General features: G+C 43.0%; 1 protein-coding gene across 1 annotated transcript in view; it reads right to left on the bottom strand.

Annotated features, from left to right (window-relative positions):
• LOC111962190 (voltage-dependent calcium channel subunit alpha-2/delta-3-like) overlaps positions 1-24,097 on the bottom strand; it is a 60,908-nt gene that overhangs the window by 23,973 nt on the left and 12,838 nt on the right. The window contains 6 exon segments of the mRNA XM_024147047.2: positions 7,203-7,316; positions 14,548-14,637; positions 15,305-15,455; positions 15,797-15,857; positions 17,441-17,572; positions 19,990-20,152. Of these exon segments, the coding sequence (XP_024002815.2) occupies positions 7,203-7,316; positions 14,548-14,637; positions 15,305-15,455; positions 15,797-15,857; positions 17,441-17,572; positions 19,990-20,152 (711 nt within the window).

Here is a 24,097-nt window from a genome sequence, read left to right as displayed (position 1 = left end):
ACCTGGGCCTACAGTAAATCTCAGTAAGACCAAAATAATGGTGTTCAAAAAAAGGTCCAGTCACAGGACACAAATTCCATCTAGAACACCGTATGCCCTAAAGCACACAAAAAACTATGACATACCTCGGCCTAAAACATCAGCACCACAGCTTACTTCCACAAAGCTGTGAACATCTGAGAACAAGGCAGGAAGGACTTCTACTCATCAAAAGAACATAAATTTCAACATACCAATGAGGATCCTGGCCTAAAATATTGAATCAGTCATAGAGCCATTGCCCTTTTAGGTTTGAGATCTGGGTCCGCCTCACCAACCCAAGATTTACAAAATGGGAACAAACCACCAAATTGAGGACCTCTGCATGCAGATTCTGCAAAAATCCTCCGTGTACAACGTAGAACACCAATAATGCATGCAGAGCAGAATTAGGCCGATCACAATTATCAAATCCAGAAAAGAGCCGTTAACTTCTACAAACACCTAAGAAGGAAGCGTCTTCCCAAACCTTCCTAATAAAAGCCATCACCTACAGAGAGATGAACCTGGCAAAGAGTCCCCTAAGCAAGCTGGTCCTAGGCTCTGTTCACAAACACAAACCACCCCAAGAGGCCAGGACAACGCACAATATGACCCACAAATTCAATGAGAAACAAAAGATAATACTTGACACATTGAGAAAGAATTAACAAAACAAAACAGAGCAACTAGAATGCTATTGGCCTAAACAGAGAGTACACAACGTGCGAGAAAGCCTGACACTGTGCTGACCCAAACTTAAGGAAACTTTGACTATGTACAGACCAGTGTAGCAAAGCCCTTGCATTGAAAAGCCGCCCGTAGGCAGCATGGCTCTCAAGAGAAAGACAGCTATGTGCACACTGCCCACAAAATGAGGTTGGAAATAGAGCTGACTTCCTAACTCCTGCCCAATGTAGACCATATTAGAGGACATATTTCCTCAGATGACACAGATCCACAAAGATTCGAAAACAAATCCAATATTTGAATAAACTCCATATCTACTGGTGAAAATTCACAGTGTGCCATCACAGCATGCAAGATTTGTGACCTGTTCCACAAGAAAGGCCCAGTGAAGAACCATAACCACCACTGAAGAACAACCATATTATGTTTATTTATTTTAACTTGTTGCTTTAACCATTGTAACATGTTACAACACTGCATAATATAACATGACATTTATATGTCTTTATTGTTTTGAACTTCTGTATGTGTATTTTACTGTTAATATTTTATTGTTTATTTCCTTTTGTATATATCCTACCTCACTTGCTTGGCATTAACACATGTTCCCAAGCCAATAAAGCCCTTGAATGAATTAGATTGAATTGAATTGATAGATAATAGATAGATAGATAGATAGATCTGGACAGGGCCACGGAAGCTAGACTGGCCAGCCAAAACATCAGTCCTCTTCTCTACACATCAAGCTCAAAAGGCCTGTTCAATGGAACGAAATGCTTAAGTTTCCACAGCAGCTACAGACCTCTTAGTCACCTATTCGCTTCCACCATGTGTCTTCTTGGTTAACACATTCCCAGTGTTTGACCAACGTTTCCCCACATGAAAAATATAGAAGAACACCAACACACACGCTTCGCTGACACACCACACACACACACACACACACACACACAACAACACACACACACACACACACACACACACACACACACACACACACCCACACACACACACACACACACACACACACACACACACACACACATCACACACACACACCACAACACACACAACACACACACGCACACACACCACACCACACACACACAACAACACAGCTCTACCACAACGTGCTCGCAGCTCAGTTCAAAACATGCTGAAAACTATAACATTCCTGACCCGTACAACAACCACAAACTAGCTAGGCACCCTCCCGGTTAGTCACTGTGCCTTGGCTTGGTACCAGGTGTGAACAACATGCCCCTTAAGGTTACCAGCGCTTGACCATGTTTCTCTCACCATGAAAGGCCTTAAAGCCACGACACTCAAAAACCACATTGCCAACACAAAACACAAGTCCAGTCCCCCCCCAACACAAACACAGTCAGCTCCAAACACAAAAACACAGTCAAGTCCCCAACACAAACATCATCAGTCCCCAACACAAAAACAGTCAGACCCCAACATTAAACACTGTCAGTCCCCAACACACAAACACAGTCTTAGGGAGTCCGCCCAACACAACACGAGTCGACGACCTGACTCCCAACACAGAACCACATGTCTTCGTGTTGGGAACTACTGAGTCTTTTGTTGGGTCCCAAACCACAAAACAAGTTGCATCTGGTCTTCCAACCACAAACAACAGTGCATGGGGAACTGGACTCTGTTTCCCAATACAAACACAGTCAGTCCGTGTTGGGCACCAACACACACATGTCAGGTTGCCCAACACAAACACATCCAGCCCCAACCACAAACACACGAGCACCTTTTCTATAGTTAAAACAAAACCACGAGTGCACTACTAGTGTCTTTGTTTGGGAGCTGACTGCCTATACACTAAACTACAGTCAGTCTCCAGACACAAACACCAGTCACAGTGTCGTCCGCAACACGAAACACAGCAGAGCCCCAACCACAACACACATCCCAACACACAAACACAGTCAGTCCCCAAACACAAACACTCAGTCATCCAACACAAACACAGTCAGTCCTCACACAAAACCCACAGTCGACGTCCACCAACACAAACACAGATCAGTCCCCACACAAAACACTTCAGCCCCAACAACAAAACACGTCCGCAACCAACAACAAATCACATCATCTCCAACCAACACAGTACGTCCCCAACACAAACACCAGCAGTCCCAACACAAACCAGTCAGTCTCCAACACAAAACACACACAGTCATCCCCCCAACCACAAACACAGTCGAAAATCCCCAACACAAACACAGCAGTCCCAACACAAACACAGTCATCCCCAACACAAAAACACATTAGTCCCCCAACACAAAACACCAGTCAGTCGCCAACACAAACACAGTTCTATTCATCAGCAGTAAATCGAGAACCTCTAATTAATTCAGATACATCCAGAATCAAATCAATTTATTTTTTATTTACATACCCTTCTACATCAGCTATATTCGAAGTGGCTTACAAACCAGCCTAAAAACCGAAACAGCAAGCATCATTGTGTAGAAACACACTGGCTAGCAAAACCCTGAAAGCCAACAACCTAGAAAAACCTAGAGAGGAACCAGCTCAGAACCAGTGCCAGACTCAAACCTCAATATGATTGAGATGGACTTCAGATAACATCCAGAACTAATAATGATAGATGACTTTACAGTAAATCCAAACCTCTTAATTTTGTTGAGATTACTTCACAAGTAATCCAGAACCTCTTATTAATGTTGGATGGACTTCACAGACATCCAGAACCTTCTTATTAATGTTGAGATGGACTCACACAGTAACATCCAAACCTCTTATTAATTTTGAGATGAAACTCAGTAACTCCATAACCTCTTATTAATGCTTTCAGGATGGATTCCCAGTAACATCCAGACCTCTAAAAGTTAGGATTGGACTTTCACATAACATCCAGAACCTCTTAATAAGTTATATGGACTTCACAGTAACATCCATACTCTTAATAATGTGAGGATGGACTTCACAGTAAACATCCAGAACCCTGAATAATGTTGAGGATGACTCACAGTAAACATCATGAACCTCTTATAATGTTGAGGTGGACTTCACATAACACCAGACCGCTATAATGTTTGATGATGGACTTCCAATGTAAACATCCAGAACTCTTAATTAATGTGAGATGGACTTCAGCATAACATCCAGAACCTCTTATTAATTTGAGGGATTGGACTCAATTAACATCCAAACCTCTTATTAATTTGAGATGGACTCACAGAACATCCAGAACCTCTATTAATTCTTGAGGAGACTCAGAGTAACATCCAGAACCTTAATTAAATGTGAGAGTACTCACAGTAACATCCAAACCTCTATATTAATGTTGAGGATGGACTTCACAGTAACATCCGAACCTCTATTAATGTTGAGGATGACTCACCATAACATCCAGAACCTCTTAATAATGTTGAAGATTTGAGAAAACACAGAGGAAAAAACTCACAAGTTGTTTTTTGAGGGTCTGAAGCCGATAAAAAATAAACATATGTATACCATACAGATCCATCCCTAATAATTTCCTGAATAAGGAGAATCTCAGCTAGTACCACACTTCTCTCAGAACGCAAGCACAAACACTCACCACACACACCACACATACATACACAAAACATACACACAAACAACACAACGCACCCTCAACAAACATACACCACACACCACACCATCATACACACACACAACACACACACACCCACACACACAGACCACACCACACACACACAACCTCCATATTTGAACTCAACAACTACTTCACTGTGCTTACAGAACCAGGTTCATCCTGTTAGTGTTAAGCTATCAAAATCTTGAACTTGACCGATCGACCAATATTTGCAGAATCTCGCCTTAGGTACGATCCGTACATATCTTAGAAAAAGGGAAGGAGGAGAAGAGCAGACGGAAAAGAGAGAGGGTGTCAGGAGTGAAAGACAGGGAAATGTGGGGGTAGCAGGGCAGATGAGACGTGACCCTCTATCCTCTGGCCCGCAGCCTTGCTCTAATCATATACTTGGTAGTCAGGCAGACCACCAAATATTAGCGCAGAGGCAAAGGGTCGGAATGTTGCAGAGGGCACAAAAAAGCCTAACCAATCTTTGATCAAACTGCTTTAGTTCAAGAGTGGTTCAGATAACCTGATCTGTCATTCAATTCTTTCACACAACGAGAGAATGTGCTACACTACTACTACTTACTACATACTATGTATACTACTGATACTACTATACCCTGGATACTACTGATACTACACTGATACTACTATACTATACACACTGATACTACTACTGATTACTAATGATAAGACTACAACTGATACTACACTTACTGCTACTGATACTACTATTACTATGATACTACTACTTACAACTACTACTATACTGATATCTACTACTGATATACTTACTGATACTACTACTATATGATACTATTACTGATCATACTATACTACTGATACACTAGATACACTACTACTACTATACTGTACTACTAACTACTACTATACTATACTACCACTGATACTGAACTATAACTACTACTAATGATACTACTATGACTCTGATACTACTGATACACTTTACTACACTGAATCTATCACTGACAACTACTATACAAACTATACTGAGACACTTACTATGATACTACTCACTGATACTACTATACTATACTCATTACTAATATTACTACTACAACTGATACCTACTATACAACTACTACTAACTACTACTGATACTGATACTACAACTACTACTACTGATACTACTACTAACTTACTATACTATACTACTGCTACTACTGATACTACTACTACAACTACTACTATACTGATACTACTACATACACTACTTAATGATACTATACTACATTATACTTACTACTACTATCAGCTGATACTATACTAATACTATACTACTAACTGATACTTAACTACTGTACACTAACTACTAACTGATACGGATTTACTACTACTACTGATACTACTACTACTACTACTATACTACTACTGATACTGATAACTACTACTGATTAGCTGAATACTACTACTGAATCTACTACTAATGATACTGATAGTATACTGATATAACTACTGATACTAATACTTGATACACTACTACTATACTATTACTGATACTACTACTAGTACTACTAACTGATATCTACTACTATAACTTGATACGATACTACTACTCGAACTACTACTACTACTGAAACTACACTACTATATATGAGACTCTGATACCTACACTACTACTATAACTGATATGCTACTGATACTACTTCTGATACTATACTGATACTATACTACTACTACTACTACTACTATACTGACTACTACATGATACTGATTCACTTCAATACTATACTACTACTATACTACTACATATACTGATACAACTACTTGATAACTGATACTGCTATATATCATACATACTACTGACTCTATTAGTGTTACTGGTGGACTTCTAGCGTGATACTATACTACTACTACTATCTTACTACTACTGATACTACTCTACTCCTACTACTACTATCTGATCTATACTACTACTACTACACTACTACTACTATGATACTTACTACTACTAACTACTGATACTACTACTACTACTACTACTACTACTACTACTATACTACGACTACTACTACTACTACTAACTACTACTTACTACTATACTTACTTATACTTTATACTATACTTACTACTGATACTATACTACTACTCCTATCTTTACTACACTATCTACTACTGATACGATACTACTACTACTGATAACTACTACTACTACTGATACTACTACTATAACTATTACTTGAACTGATTTCTGATTTACACTACTGATACTATTACTATTTAACTGATACTACTACTCGATACTATACTTACTACTTGATATTATACTACTACTAATACTATACTTACTACTACATACAACTGCATGGACACTACTACTACTACTGATCACTACTACACTACTGAGATACCACTTTCATACTAATACTGATACTATTCTGATACAACTATCTGATACTATTACTACTACGATACTACTACATACTGATCACCTGATTACCAAAATACTGATACTATACTACTAAACTGATACTTACTACTGATACTACTAACTATACTACTACTATATCTACTCACTACGACTATACTGCTACTACCACTGATACTAACTACTAAACTATGATACTGTATACTATAACTACTACTGAAATGATACTATACACTACTGATACTTTATACTAACTACTACTCTGATACCACACTACTACTACTAACTACTACTATACTGAACTACTACTGATACTACTCTGATATGATACTACTACTGATACTGGTACACTACTGAACTGATACTACTATACCCTACTAATCTCTCTCTGAGAGAGAGAGAGAGAGAGAGAGAGAGAGAGAGAGAGAGAGAGAGAGAGAGAGAGAGAGACTACCGATTGTAGAGCCTTCCCAGCCATGACCAGTATCTCACCTTTCTGTCTGGCCAATTGAACTTGGCGAAGACGTCGTCGTACATCTGCGTTGCCCCGTCAGTCACCAGCATGATAGCCTGGCTACACACACTGCCATGCCCAGTCTGGTTAAACTACGCACACAGAGAGAACACACACGCTTACACAAGAGATACACAATCATCACATCCAACACAGATACACATACACAGAAATACATAGTTAGGGACTTGACTCTGTAGTTTTAGGCAGATTATGGTTGATTAAAGTTCAGATGATTCATTGATATAGATGATTTACTATTTTTCTAATAAGGAAACTCATTGAGTTGAACCAGGTGGGAACATCAACGACAGGTTTTGCACCATGTCTTCCCGACAGCCAGATGACTATCTCCAATAAGGAGCAACATTTATTCACGGGGCATGTTCATCTCTCCTCTAATCCTATCCATCTCTGTCTCTGAGACCTGGGCTACCTCCGAGACAGATCTGGGTTCAAACACTATTTGGGCTTGATCACCTGGGCTTGATTGAGCTAGTCTGACACACACAATTGAACCAATAGAATACTCACAAGGAGTGCAAAACCCTGCCCGTCTCGCACTCCAGACGAAAACGCAAAAAGTATTTGAAAGATTTCAAGTAGTATTTGAGTATTTGAACCCAGGTCTGCTCTGAGACTCTGTGCCTGTCATCTCTGCCCGTGGCCGTGTAATAGCTGTGTTCACTGCTGATGTCCGATGTCTGATGCTGGCGCCCGGCGTGCCCGCGGGCCCCGTCAGGGACTAAAAACACAGATCATCTCTTTGTAAATAAACCGGGAAGTGCAGCCCACATTAATCTGATGGCAGAAGATGCATGGCGGTAATTAACTGGTTTATTGACCTGTGACAGAGGGAATGTGGAGAAATAGAGGTTTGTGGAGTTGAGCGCCTGTATTGCCATCTGAAGGCTGCTAAGCTGAGCATGGCTCTGCTCCTAATACACACCAGCATAGCAAGAATGGACACACAGACACACAGGATTACAATACCACACGGACTGTCTCTTTTGACACACACACCTCTTACACATGCATGCCCAGTGGTCTCCGTACACACTGCGGATTAGCGAATTTTTTATTTTTATATTTGTATTTTTTGAACCTTTATTTAACTAGGCAAGTCAGCTAAGAGTGTTATTTTTTACAATGACGGCCCAGGAACAGTGGGTTAACTGCCTTGTTCAGGGGAAGAACGACAGATTTTTACCTTGTCAGCTCGGGGATTCGATCTAGCAACTTTTCAGTTACTGGCCCAACGCTCTAACCACTAGGCTACCTGCCGCCCCCCAAAAGTTGACCTTGCTCAGAGCATCTCTTCGAGCTACGGTAAAGAGTTCCTGTAGATATGTCAAACAGACCTAGACAAACACAGCAAATGATTTACATGTATTTTCTCAACAATATGGTCATTGCAAAAACGCTTTGACACCTCGAGCCTTTTAAAGCTACGGCGGTTTGTCTGAGGCAAAGAACTGTAAATAAGGCTGTATTGGATGAAACAAACAGGACTCAAAGCCTGTCAACCACAGTGAACTACACCAAAGAAAACGTATATATATATATACCACCCAGACAGAACATAATGTTCACCATAATATTTAAAACAGATGCAGTGTAGAATACATGATTCCATGGTAGGGTCAGTGGTGGTAGGTAGGGTCTTGGTAGGGTCAGTGGTGGTAGGTAGGGTCATGGTAGGGTCAGTGGTGGTAGGTAGGGTCATGGTAGGGTCAGTGGTGTGTATTCATGGATGCCAAGGGAAGCCAGGCTTCCCAAACAAATTGGCCAATATATACATATTTTTTAAAACATGAAATAACGTATCTTTCATCTCTCTGTGTGTCATAATTTTCCTTCAATTCGCAAGAAGCAGAATGTATCTCACGGGAGAAAGCATCAGAGTGAGCGAAACAGCGCCCCTCTGTCTCTCTACGTGAAGGCCGTCTATCTGGTGCTGTCTGGTCCAAACGAGTATGACATTTTTGCCRACCGTAGCGTTGAAGGCAAGGGAAGCCAGCGAGCATCTGGCCTTCCTTGACAACAACAAAAAATGATAAAACATTTGCCATTCACAGCTCAACTGGGAATGGTCCTGGTGCACCAAAAATGGATTTGGATTTGGCGTCACTCCTATCAAATCCCATTGAGACCATACATCCTTGACAGAAAAAACTAGAATTGTTGCATCTCGTTGTGTTGTTGTCCTTCAGTGGCTAGCTAGCTTGCTAAAATCTTCCCTTTCCTAAATTAGCCATGGATGGAGCTAGGGATTTGGACTAATTCTCTGTTCTGGGCAATGATTATAATGCCGATTCTGATCCAACCATTAATTGATACATTGTTGTGCCCCTGGCCGGAGAGGATGGAAGTTCAATATGTAGCTAGATGTTGAAGGCTAATGTTAACTAGCTAACATTGCCCATGAATGGAAGTTAGGCTAGCGAGCAAGCATTTTAACCAGGTAGCCTAGGACAACAAAAAATGAAAGCATGTACTGTATGACAGAGTGATAGACCGTTTCGTCAACATGAAAGAGAGGAGGATGGCATTGACGTTTCTCTACAAGTAGAGTGAGTCAACATGTTTTTCTACTTGCACTTGGCTTCCCAAGTGATTTTACCAGTGKTGGAAAAAGTACGTAATTGTCATACTTTAGTGAAAGTAAAGATACCTTAATAGAAAATGACTCAAGTAAAAGTCACCCAATAAAACACTACTAGAGCAAAAGCCTAAAACTATTTAGTTTGAAATATACAGACAATTCGGAAAGTGTTCCTCATTTTGTTACTTTACAGCCTTATTCTACAATGGATTCAATCATTTTTTCCCCCTCAATCTACACAATACCCCATAATGACAAAGGAAAAACAGGTTTTCGATTTTTTTGCAAATAACCTGAAATATCACATTTACATAAGTATTCAGACCCTTTACTCAGTACTTTGTTGAAGCACCTTTGGCAGCGATTAGAGCCTTGAGTCTTCTTGGGTATGATGCTACAAGCTTGGCACACCTGTATTCGGACAGTTTCTCCCATTCTTCTCTGCAGATCCTCTCAAGCTCTGTTAGGTTGGATGGAGTGTCGCTTCACAGCGATTTTCAGGTCTCTCCAGAGATGTTTGATCGGATTCAAGTCCAGGCTCTGGCTGGGCCACTCAAGGGCATTCAGAGACTTGTCCCGAAGCCACTCCTGCGATGTCTTGGCTGTGTGCTTAGGGTCATTGTCCTGTTGGAAGGTGAACCTTCACGCCAGTCTGAGGTCCTGAGCGCTCTGGAGTAGGGTTTCATCAAGGATCTCTCTGTACTTTGTTCTGTTAATCTTTCCCTCGATCCTGACTAGTCTCCCATTCCCTGCTGCTGAAAAACATCCCCACAGCATGATGTTGCCACCACCAGGTTTCCTCCAGACGTGACGCTTGCCATTCAGGCCAAAGAGTTCAATCTAGGTTTCATCAGACCAGAGAATCTTGTTTCTCATGGTCTGAGAGTCCTTTAGGTGCTGTTTCGCAAACTCCAAGTGGGCTGTCGTGTGCCTTTTACTGAGGGGTGGCTTCTGTCTGGCCACTCTACCATAAAGGCCTGATTGGTGGAGTACTGCAGAGATAGTTGTCCTTTTGGAAGGTTCTCCCATCTCCACAGAGGAACTCTGGAGCTCTGTCAGAGTGACTATCGGGTTCTTGGTCACCTACCTGACCAAGGCCCTTCTCCCCCGATTGCTCAGTTTGGCTGGTCGGCCAGCTCTAGGAAGAGTCTGGGTGGTTCCAGACTTCTTTATTTTAAGAATGATGGAGACCACTGTGTACTTGGGGACCTTCAATGCTGCAGACATTTTTTGGTACCCTTCCCCAGATCTGTGCCTCGACACMACCCTGTCTCGGTCTCGGATTCCTTCGACCTCATGGCTTGGTTTTTACTCTGACATGAACTGTCAACTGTGGGACCTTATATAGACAGGTGTGTGCCTTTCCAAATCATCTCCAATCAATTACATTTACCACAGGTGGACTACAATCAAGTTGTAGAAACATCTCAAGGATGATCAATGGAAACGGGATGCACCTGAGCTCAATTTCGAGTCTCATAGCAAAGGGTCTGAATACTTATGTAAATAAGGTATTTCTGTTTTTTCCCTTTATCATTATGGGGTATTGTGTGGAAATTGACTAGGAAAACATATCAAAAGTAAATGTAATAATAATGTAATAATAATAGCTAAAATATACTTAAGTATTAAAAGTATAAATAATTTCATATTCCTTATATTAATCAAACCAGACGGCATAGATAGCCAGGGGCATGCTCCAACACTCAGACATCATTTACAAATGAAGCATGTGTGTTTAGTGAGACCACCAGATCAGAGGCAGTATGCATAACCAGGGATGTTCTCTTGATAATTGTGTGAATTAGACCATTTTCCTGGCCTGCTAAACATTCAAAATGTAATGAGTAATGGGTGTCAGGGAAAATATATGGAGTAAAAAGTACATCATTTTATTTAGGAATGTAGTGAAGTATAAGTGAAAGTTGACAAAAATATGAATAGTAAAGTAGAGCACAGATAGCCCMCAAAAACTACTTAAGTAGTACTTTCAAGTATTTTTACTTAAGTACTTTACACCACTGGATTTTACCCACGAACCGCTACTGGGTTGGATACGAGTGTTGACAAATGTGAAGATTATGGGAAGATGGTGACGATCAATATTATGGTCGAGGTGTGTTTATGCTCAGACCACGGTACTGCTTCTAGCAGAGCAACACACAAACACCTCCAGGACATCATAGTCTTGAGAATGATGCAGTGTACTCCACTCCAGAGMTAGTCAATTGCCTCCTAACTTCGATCTGCCCTGCGATAAGCCAGAGGAAAAAAATGGCTCTAGCCCAGTTAGTATCCATTCCATCCATTCACCAAGGTGGTAGCCTGGCCTAGTGTAATAATGCATTTCACACTGGGCCTATTGGCCAACTGATTACCATATTCATTGGACTAGCTTTAATTAATCGGACCAATGCAGACATTGAAGCCGTGCTCCCKGGACCCTGCGCGATGCGGCGGACCGCTAGCCTGAAAACAGAGAGATAAAAGGAGAGCAGAGAGGTCTTATCTCCACCGGCTTTGTGTTCCAATCATCCTCCTTATTAATCAGTAGCATTAATTACAGTCATTAATCACCTTCGGAATCGACGTGTCTGTGTTCGCGGGGGTGGAACGGAGGATAGCGGGGATTGCAGTGAAGCGCTTCGAACGGGAAAACGGCGAGGAGACACGCTGTACTCAGAGCTTGAGAATAAGTAGGTACACCTTGCTGGAGTGTACTGATGTTACTCGTTTTCATCATTCAATTAGGTTGGGACATGAAACTATTGTGCTTGAACTAATTGCCTTTCTACTCAAACTTCTCTGGCGTTTACCCAAGAGTGTTTACGTATTTGTTGTTCAATCAAGTAAAAAGTCATTCTGGAAATAAACTGAAGTCCAAGGCGCATTTCAGAACCAATTTGTGTTGAAGGTTTTGTGTTGTGCGTTTCCTCCGCTCTACATGGTAGACATTTGCTGAGTTGAATATTACACTCTGTGTGATGTTCATGATGTGGATACACAGATACGGCACATGTAAGATGCACAGTTGAAATCGGAAGTTCACATACATCTTAGCCCAATACATTTAAACTCAGTTTTTCACAATTCCTGACATTTAATCATTGTAAAAAAAAAAGGTCAGTTAGGATCACCACTTCATTTTAAGAATGTGAAATGTCAGAATAATAGCAGAGAGAATGATTTATTTCAGCTTTAATTTCTTTCATCACATTCCCAGTGGGTCAGAAGTTTACATACACTCAATTAGTATTTGGTAGCATTGCCTTTACATTGCTTCACTTGGGTCAAACGTTTCGGGTAGCCTTCCACATGCTTCCCACAATAAGTTGGGTGAATTTTGGCCCATTCCTCCTGACAGAGCTGGTGTAACTGAGTCAGCTTTGTAGGCCTCCTTGCTCGCACACGCTTTTTCAGTTCTGCCCACAAATTTTCAATAGGATTGAGGCTAGGGCTTGTGATGGCCAATCCAATACCTTGACTTTGTTGCCCTTAAGCCATTTTTCCACAACTTTGGAAGTAGGCTTGGGGTCATTGTCCATTTGGAAGGTCATTGTCCATTTGCTTCAATATATCCACATAATTTTCCTCCTTCATGGTGCCATCTATTTTGTGAAGTGCACCAGTACCTCCTGCAGCAAAGCACCCCCACAAYATKATGCTGCCACCCCCGTGCTTCGCGGTTGGGATGGTGTTCTTCAGCTTGCAAGCCTCCCCCTTTTTACTCCAAACATAACGATGGTCATTATGGCCAAACAGTTCTGTTTTTGTTTCATCAGACCAGAGAACATTTCTCCAAAGAGTACGATATTTGTCCCCATATGCAGTTGCAAAACGTAGTCTGGCTTTTTTATGGTGTTTTTGGAGCAGTGGCTTCTTCCTTACTGAGCGGCCTTTCAGGTTATGTCGATTTGGGACTCGTTTTACTGTGGATATAGATACTTTTGTACCCGTTTCCTCCAGCATTTTCACAAGGTCCCTTGCTGTTGTTCTGGGATTGATTTGCACTTTTCGCGACAAAGTACGTTCATATCTAGGAGACCAGAACGCTTCTCCTTCCTGAGTGGTATGACGGCTACGTGGTCCCATGGTGTTTATACTTGCGTACCATTGTTTGTACAGATGAACGTGGTACCTTCAGGCATTTGGAAATTTCCTCCAAGGATGAACCAGACTTGAGGAGGTCTACAATGTTTTGGATGAGGTCTTGGCTGATTTCTTTTAATTTTCCCATGATGTCAAGCAAAGAGGCACTGAGTTTGAAGATAGGCCTTGAAATACATCCACAGGTGCACCTCCAATTGACTCAAATGATGTCAATTAGCCTATCAGAAGCTTCTAAAGCCATGAAATCATTTTCTGGAATTTTCCAAGCTGTTTAAAGGCACAGTCAACTTAGTGTATGTAAACTTCTGACCCACTGGAATTGTGATACAGTGAATTGTAAGTGAAATAATCTGTCTGTAAACAATTGTTGTAAAAATGACTTGTGTCATGCACAAAGTAGATGTCCTAACTGACTTGCCAAAACTATAGTTTGTTAACAAGAAATTTGTGGAGTGGTTGAAAAACGAGTTTTAATGACTCCAACCTAAGTGTATGTAAACTTCCGACTTCAACTGTAGCTACTGTATATTTCTTTGTGCAATGTTTGTGGTGAACGAATGAATGAATGAACGAACATTTACAGTGTTTAAGTCGGAGGCTGAACTTACATCATTTAGAATGGTGAACGCTTCGGTCAGAGCGTCACCCAGCAGACCAATCCCTTTGGCGAACAGCTTGTCCAGGTGTTCTTTGAAATGCTAACAGATAACACAGGAAGAGACAAACATGCAGTATGATTTGAGTATTAATCCAACAAGTTCCCTCTGATACGATCTACATACAATTGTGTGTGTGTGTGTGTGTGTGTGTGTGTGTGTGTGTGTGTGTGTGTGTGTGTCGTGTGAGGAGGGAAACTTACAGCTTATTATTTTGTCTGCTAGCGTACATGTGCCGTTTCAACGACTAAGGCCTCCACGTAGTGCATCTCCCTGATTTACTGTGAACCACATATGGAGAGGGTAGACATATGAGTGGAAATTACAAGATCGCTACTCACCAAGGCACACACACACAGCACACACACACACACCACAGCACACACACACACATACACAACACACAACACACACACACACACACACACACACACACACACACACGACACAACACCCACACATAAAGACAGCTGGCAGAATTCTAAGACTACCTTTCATTTCATTGTCATTGTTTCTAGATAAGAGGTTGACTAATCCGTCATTAAAACACGGATTATACCGAAAAACGAGTCTGAGAAACACATAGTTTTAACTGCACAACTAAACTGAGTGTCAAATTAACAGCCCCACTCTCCCACCCCACCCACCCCCACACACAACACACACATCCCACCCACCCACAAGACAAGGTCCATTAATGAGGATTGACAGCGATGATGTTGAAGAAGTCGTCGTCTCCCAGTGTGTCCAGTATAGAGGAGACAGTCTGTCTGGCGATGGTCAGTCTCAGGCCCTTCATACTGCCACTCACGTCCACCAGGATCACCACGTCTTTAGGAGACGTCGCTGCCTGGATGTACCTGAGCAGGGAGGGACGACAAACTAGTATCCGCGCACCAGCCCAAACACTGGTTCTATCTATCCATTAAATACATGGGAGTGTATCAAGCGTGTGGATAACAACACACAACCCGTTGCCCAACCTAGGACTGCAATGCAGCAAACACTGACTGGAATCAATTTACTGTAGCGGAGCCAAAGCAACACACAACAAATGGACAACGTACGCGACAGGGGTCAAGACTTGCCATACTGTACGCTGCACAAACGTCTTGATATGGACATCATACTGTAGGCTACAGAGCAAGGAAAGAATCCGTGTTCTAATTGGCAAATGTGGACCTATTGTGAAAAAGCATACCATTTCCTGTTCCTGCAGTCGAAGGCGATGACCCCGTGTTCGTCTGGATGCCATTTGACCCCTGCAACCATGAGGAGAAAGACACGTAGCTAGATACACAAAGCAGCATGTTTAAGTCATACAGAGTGTAAGGATGTGCCAGAGTCAACTATGGGCTGCACATTGCCTGTAGAAACGGGGTTTAAATAAGCAGGTTTGTCTCCGTTTCTTTCATTGCTACTCAATAAAAATTAGAAAGGAGAGTCGGGTCTAAGGATGTCAGATCCCTGAAGGGCACAGTGCTATGCTAGTATGTCCTACACTCTAAAGCAGGGGTGGGCAATTCCAGTCCTCGAGGGCCTGATTGGTGTCACAGTTTTGCCCCAACCCCAGTTAACACACCTGACTCCAATAATCGCCTAATCATGATCTTCAGTTTAGAATGCCATTTGATTAATCAGCTGTGTTTGCTAGGGATAGGTAAAAAGTGTGACACCAATCTGGCCCTCGAGGACTGGAGTTTCCCGCCCATGCTCTAAAGCCTCATCACATTACTGAGCAGTCTGGACGTCATTCATTTCAATGGGGATCGTCCACAACGGAGTGGTATCGCAGCTCCCCCTTTCGGTTGAAGGCTTCTTTGCGAAACGGATGTCGCAGGCTTCGAATTTTTCCAAACTTTGAGTTGTCTTCACTGCAGCCAGAGAGGAAGAGGCGAAGCGAGAGGGATAACTGGGTCCATAATCTGTCTTAGTGAATAGTGAATACTATTTTAGTAGTAATGTTAAATTGACTGTTGCCTCCCATTTTATTTTATTGTGATGGTAATGACTTTTGTTTTTGATGATAATTGTTAAGTGGAGGTCACTAGCAACACTATCTTCAACTTAGCCTAGCTTTTAGCTAGCTAGCTGCTCTGTTAACTAGCTTGACTTGCTAGAAAGTTAGAGAAACAAGTTGAGGAAAAAATAACTAAACAAAACGTTTAATTATCACCTGAAACAATATATTTCACCTGTTTTGACTGAAAAGGTCATATTTTACAACCCCCCCCCCCCAAAATGCTATCTCTGACGAGAAACTAGACACTCCTCCATCTTGTCTTGCGTTGTGAAACCCTATGCTCTCGGTCCACTAGCGGAACGAGATTGTGTGAAGATGACGTAGGAACGTAATGAAATACGTCGTGATGTGTACGGGGCATAGCACTACACTAGCCTGAACTAATGCAGGACATCATCCACAGTCATCCACAGTGGTGAATGGCTTTAAATGATATGACTGCAATGAGAAGGGACACATTTCTGTATCACCACTTATAGGCCATCTTTGCGGTGTTACAGTAGGATATAGTACTGCAGTCAGCACTGTGGCTGTCTGATGGTGCTGTAATGATCCAATATCTCTGACTGCCATTGCTCTGGACTGCTTTGTAGTATGCTGCTGCTGGACTCACGCATTCTGATTAATTTGCTATATGCATCCTCTCTGATGGTCTGTAAAATTACAACATTAGCAAAATCACCCTTTTAGCGATTCCATTTCATTTCCCCGCAGTTCGTACAGTGACCGCTCCCAGCACCTCCCCCACACACGCACACACTTAGAACACACACACACTTAGACACAGAGACACGCACTCAGACACACACACACACAACTCACCGGGATACTGCCTAAAGAAGCCCTTGGCACTGCCAAAGTACTGCCATATCAGGGACGGATCTTTTTCAAAGTTATCCACAAACACTTTATTCAAGGCCTCTGACCAATACACCCCATTCACTATGGCTGGATCTGAGAGAGAGAGACAGGGAGAGATAGTGAGCGGGAGAGAGACAGAGACAGACAGAGAGAGAGAGAGAGAGTGTGAGAGAGAGAGACAGTGAGCGGGATAGAGACAGAGAGAGAGAGAGACAGACAGTGAGTGGGAGACAGACAGACTGACAGAGAGAGAGAGAGAGACAGACAGACACAGAGACAGAAAGAGAGAAAGGAGAGGGGAGGGAGGGGAGAGAGACAGAGAGAGACCGAGTGAGCGAGATAACAACCAGGTAATAATGATCATCATCACCATTAACACTGAACACAGGTGTGCTGAACCGTTAACCTTTCGCCCTTATTGACCCCGCTGGTGGAGGGACAATGAGGTTGACGAAATACTGTCCTCCCGTCCTTCTGCTGCATGGCCTCCACATACATACACACACACACACAGAGACACACACGCACACACACACACGGCCAAAGCAGAGACTGATCCTGTCAGGGAGCCTCTCATTGTGCCAAGAAGAAAGGGGGAGTGGGAGGCGCTGAGGAGGCCATTATATCCAGAGGAAAGAGGCCATTATATGCAGAGGAAAGAGGCCATTATATCCAGAGGAAAGAGGCCATTATATCCAGAGGAAAGAGGCCATTATATCCAGAGGAAAGTCAGCCAGGACTACACAGAGAGGCCACACACTGGGCTAGAAAACAAATAACAGTCAGTCACTACAAGAGAAAAAAAATAAACATCCCTTCCTCTCTCCTCTCGTCACTCACTCATGCTGTGACTGCTCTCTCTATCGTCGGGCCATTATGGACCCCCCACCCTCCAGTGGTACCGACACGGCTAGAGCACTTCACCTCATTCTCACCGTGCAGGGTCGGGGTCCATTCCATTCCATTGAAAATATATGGCACGTTTCAGTTGTTTTAATTCAAATTTTTGAATTTGACAATGAAATTGAACACAAATCAGCTTCTCATTCAATTGAAAATATTTGTATTTTCCCTGAAAGGCAAATCTGTTCCCGCCATGCACCTACTCCTATCTCATCTCTTGTGGGCATGCCCCTACTTTTGCTGTATCCATTTTTTGCACACAGTGGTGTCTGAGTGTCCCTACCTTTGTTGTAAATGTTGGTGGGCACCTGGACCACAATGAGGCTTAGATCTACCCATACACTTTATTTCCAGTAGGCTCTGTTGGGTGTTCGTGATGGTGTGTGCTGTTGAACGTACCTTCGTTGTACACGTCGGTGTGTGCTGTTGAACGTACCTTTGTTGTACACGTCAGTGTGTGCTGTTGAACGTACCTTTGTTGTACACGTCGGTGTGTGCTTTGCTGTTGAACGTACTTTGTGTGTACACGTCGCGTGTGTGCTGTTGAACGTACCTTTGTTGTACACGTCGTGTGTGCTGTTGAACGTACCTTGTGTGTACACGTCGGTGTGTGCTGTCGAACGTCCCTTTGTTGTACACGTCGGTGTGTGGCTGTTGAACGCCCTTTGTTGTAACACGTCGGTGTGTGCTGGTTGAACGTACCTTTGCTGTCACGTCGGTGTGTGCTGTTGAACGTACCTTTGTCTGTGCACGTCGGTGTGTGTGTTGAACGTCCTTTTGTTGTACACGTCGTGTGTGCTGTTGAACGTCCTTGCGTACACGTCGGTGTGTGCTGTTGAACGTCCCTTTTGTCACGTCGGTGTGTGCTGTTGAACGTCCTTTGCTGTGTACGTCGGTGTGTGCTGCGTGAACGTACCTTTTGCTGTAACGTCGTGTGTGCTGTGAACGTTCCTATGTGCACGTCGGTGTGTGCGTTTGAACGTACTTTGCTGTGCACGTTGGTGTGTGCTGTTGAACGTTTTGCTGTGCACGTCGGTGTTGCTGTTGAACGTCCCTTTGTTGTCACGTCGGTGTGTGCTGTGAACGTACCTTTGTGTGCACGTCGGTTGTGTGCTGTGAACGTACCTTTGCTGTAACGTCGGTGTGTGCTTGTTGAACGTACCTTTATGTGCACGTCGGTGTGTTTGATCGAACGTAACCTTTGCTGTGCACGTCGGTTGTGTGCTGTTGAACGTCACCTTTTCTGTGTACACGTCGGTGTGTGCTGTTGAACGTACCTTTGCTGTACACGTCGGTGTGTGCTGTTGACGTCCTTAGCTGTACACGTCAGTGTGTGCTGTTGAACGTACCTTTGTTGTCACGTCGGTGTGTGCTGTCTGAACGTCCCTTTTGCTGTTGCACGTCGGTGTGTGCTGTTGAACGTCCTCTTGTTGTACACGTCGGTGTGTGCTGTCGAACGTCCCTTGTTGTACACGTCGGTGTGTGCTGTTGAAGTCCTTTGCTGTGCACGTCAGTGTGTGCTGCTGAACGTACCTTTACTGTGCACGTCGGTGTGTGCTGTCGAACGTACCTTTGCTGTGCACGTCGGTGTGTGCTGTTGAACGTACCTTTGTTGTACATGTTGGTGGGCACCTGCACCACACTGAGGCTGAGGTTGACTGACAGGTTGTTGAAGTGGTCGTTGGGTTCCAGAACGAACTCTCCTCCCAGCTCCACGTTGTTGCCCTCCTCATCCACCTCGTTGATCAGCACCGCGTTAAAGTACTCATACTGAGGAGAGGGAAATAATCCAGACCGTAATGATCGGGGTAACGTTGAGTTAGCATCAGCACCGCGTTGAAACACTCATACTTGGGAGAAATAGACAGTACACCAGTGGAGGCTGTTGAGGGGAGGACAGCTCATAGTAATGGCTGAAATGGAGTCAATGGAACGCTTTCAGTGGTTAGAGTGTTGGACTAGTAACCGAAAGGTTGCAAGATCATATCCCTGAGCTGACAAGGTAAAAATCTGTTGTTCTGTATAGGGCAGGTAACCCACTGTTCCTAGGCTGTCATTGAAAATAAGAATTTGTTCTTAACTGACTTGCCCAGTTAAATAAAGGTCAAATATGCTTGATACCATTCCAACGACTCCATTCCTGCCAATGTTATGAGCCAGCCTCCACTGCAGTACTCATGGTGTTAACAGAGTTAACATCCACATTGTTGACCAGCTCCGCGTGGAAGTACTCATACTGGGGAGGAACAGGTACAGTGCCTTTGGAAAGTATTCAGACCCGTCTGATTTCTTCCACATTATGTTGTGTTACAGCCTTATTCTAAAATGGGTTAAATATTTATTTTTCTTCTGTAATCTACACACAATACCCCATAATGGCAAAGCGAAAACAGGTTTGATAGAGCTCTTGATCTGATAGAGCTCTAGAGTTCCTCTGTTCCTCAATCAGGCCTTTATGGTAGAGTGGCCAGACGGAAGCCGCTCCTCAGTAAAAGGCACATGACAGCCCACACGGAGTTTGCCAAACGGCACCTAAAGACTCTCAGACCATGAGAAACAAGATTCTCTGGTCTGATGAAACCAAGATTGAACATCTCTGGAGAGACATGAAAATAGCTGTGCAGCAACGCTACCCATCCAACCTGACAGAGCTTGAGAGGATCTGCAGAGAAGAATGGGAGAAACTCCCCAAATACAGGTGTGCCAAGCTTGTAGAGTCATACCCAAGAAGACTCGAGGCTGTAATCGCTGCCAAAGGGGCTTCAACAAAGTACTGAGTAAAGGGTCTGAATACTTATGTAAATGTGATATTTAAATTTGTTATTTGTAATAAATAACAAATTAAAAACAGTTTTTGCTTTGTCATTATGGGATATTGTGTGTAGATTGATGAGGGGGAAAAACGATTTAATCAATTTTAGAATAAGGCTGTAACGTAACAAAATGTGGAAAAAGTCAAGGAGTCTGAATACTTTCCGAATGCACTGTATATAGGGTTAAAATCCAACAATCAGACCAGTGCTGCATTGAAGTACTCGCACTGRCGAGGGGAAACAGCAGAGAGTTAACATTCAACTCAACAACCAGTTTCAATAGCCTTGTAGCTATAAAGTCGTACTTTATTTCTCTTGACAACCCAGACCCCGATGAGAAAAACACATAAGTGTTGCATAAACGGGACGTCCTTTGTGATGAGCTCAAAATACATTAGAGGTGCGTTTAGACTGTGTATTTATACCGTAACGAGAGTCAAGTTCGGCACTTTCTCAGATAGGTTTCAAATGGRGTGGATGGTACAGTGTAGCAGACTAGCAGTGGTGGTTAGCTCTGCTGCTCGGCACTCTGGACGATGGAGGTTTAAGAGAACAATCAGACTTCTCTGAAGTGTAACTCTGCCGTGTGATTGGCCTGTACTTCACAAGGGGACCCGCTTAGAGGAGAGACTCTCTCATTCTTTCTAAGCAGCTCGGCTCTGGCTCTGGCTGTGGACTGACAGGCCCCCTGTTTGCCAGTGTGGTGCTGGGGGGAGGGATGGAGGGAGCTGGAGAGGGGGAGGTGTGATGGACTCTGTGGCGTACTCTGGGAAGGCCACGCCGGCATCACCATAAAGCAGGGCCTGACAGCTCATATCACGCCTGAGCGCCCCTCTGACTGGCCGAGGCGGGAGGAAGGGAGGAGGGAGGAGGGGAGGAGAGAAATGTGCACGCTCAGCAGAAGGGATAGTGCTGTAGAGAACGAGGGCCGTTAACCATCAGGGTTATTACTGTAGTACAGAGCAGGAGTAGAGCAGGGCCAGGCTGGGCAGGGGACACTGCGGCTCAACGCCCGAGACACTCCACTGACTCTTCATGTAGGTTACTGTACACCACTGCAGTGAGATTGGGCCTACACTCTTAGAAAAAAAGGCGATATCTAGAACCTAAAAGGGTTCTTTGGTTGTACCCGTAGGAGAACCCTTTGAAGAATTGTTTTTCCACAGAGGGTTCGACAWGGAACCCAAAAGGGTTCTACTTGGAACCACAAAAGGATTCTACCTGGAACCATAAAGGGTTCTCCTGATTTCTAAGAGCGCACTGTACCAGGGCTGGCAGGCATTGGTGGGTCTAATCCCCTTTTTACATTATTGCGCAACCCTGCTTTTTCACAATGTCCTTTCCAGTACAGTTCCATGCAGCAACTATGGATGGATACGTAACCGGGCCATGCACAGTACAGCTTGCCTCGGCTTGGCTTGCCTCGGTAGTGTATAAAGGGTTTAACTGGTCTAAACCCGGGCTGACTCGGCTCATGTGTTCCCTTCCTTAGTCGACCCCATCTTGGAGGTCAATGTATCGCCTATGAGAGTGTCTCGAGTCTCTTCAATGAGACCCCGTGCTCYGTCGTGACCATTTGATCCTCAGACTGAAGGCAGGCCGCCAGAATTACTGAGACTTCTCTGCAATAGTAACAGACTTCACACAAAGTTTTCAAAAATACTGTCTGTAGAAAAAGACTGTAGATTAATAAATGTAATGATTTATACAGGCCCATGTTCTAATATTATTTCCCAGCTATAAGCAATCCCTCTGGATACACTGTGGTTGAATCAACGTTGTTTGCACATCATTGCAATGAAATTACATTGAACCAACGTGGAATAGACGTGGAATAGACTTGACTTGACGTCTGTGCCCAGTGGAATGTAACTTTGTTTGATTTTTGAAAGTCTTATGTTGAAGCAAACACACTGTAGCCTATATGAAGCCTACTTTATCGAGTGGAAATTCAAACAGACGAAAACGAGGCTACATAAAAACCAGCGTTAAGGATATTCGATCATTTTATAACATCAAACTCTGTGACGCATCATTTCATCAACCTATTGCCGTTTTCTGACACCATGCATTTTTCACGCACCATTTCCCGAATTCACTATTGTCTCGTTTTAAGAGAGTGTAGTGTTTTACATTGACCCGTGTTAGGTTTTACAGACAGGGTTTAAGGGCGTGCAGGTGACAACATAGTATACCGCAAGGTGAACTCTCTCAACCACTGTATCCGCTCAGTAGCCCCTAGGCTATCGATAACAGATCCCACAAAATAATAATGTATTTTTACTGTTGTGTCATTTTATGCTAGATGTCTCTCTGCAATGTAGGTTTAATTGTTGAATAGGACATACGTGTTTTGTAAGCAGTAGACGTTTATGAGGCTTTAAAATAGTCTGGCTACTTTTGCTGATAATAAATATATATCAGACCTTTTTTGCAGTTCAAAGCAGGCTATGCTTTGAAGAAAAAAATCTGTTTTATCCTACTCTAGATCTTTTAGATCAACGATTAGCAATTCTGAAAATCTTTTGCGACACTTTTCTAGAGAGACGTGGAGCTGCGGAGTAGCCTACCCTAGATATTTACAATGAAGAATAGGCGTTAGGATTTTTACAATGAACATGCGGGCATGAAGTTGCAGCAAGTTCACKGTAAAATAAGTAGCCTGAATAGAGCCTAAAGGAAATAACGAAATAYATGTTTTGACGTAATAATAACCACGTGAGAGATCGATGCACGTTATTCGGCAATAGGTTGTATCTCATATAGCGTTAACAAAGGGATGAATTTGGTCACCATTTCAAATAATACCAAACAATGCTTATCTAAAATAGTAGCCCTGTTAAGTACGCACTAAAATATCAGCTAAACAATCAGTAACAGCCTTCAAAGCTGTGAAAATGTG

Source organism: Salvelinus sp. IW2-2015, linkage group LG1, assembly GCF_002910315.2.
Source record: "Salvelinus sp. IW2-2015 linkage group LG1, ASM291031v2, whole genome shotgun sequence".
Classification (NCBI taxonomy): domain Eukaryota; kingdom Metazoa; phylum Chordata; class Actinopteri; order Salmoniformes; family Salmonidae; genus Salvelinus; species Salvelinus sp. IW2-2015.
The sequence above is the reverse complement of the archived record's forward strand: the minus strand, read 5'-3'. Positions and strand labels throughout refer to the sequence as shown.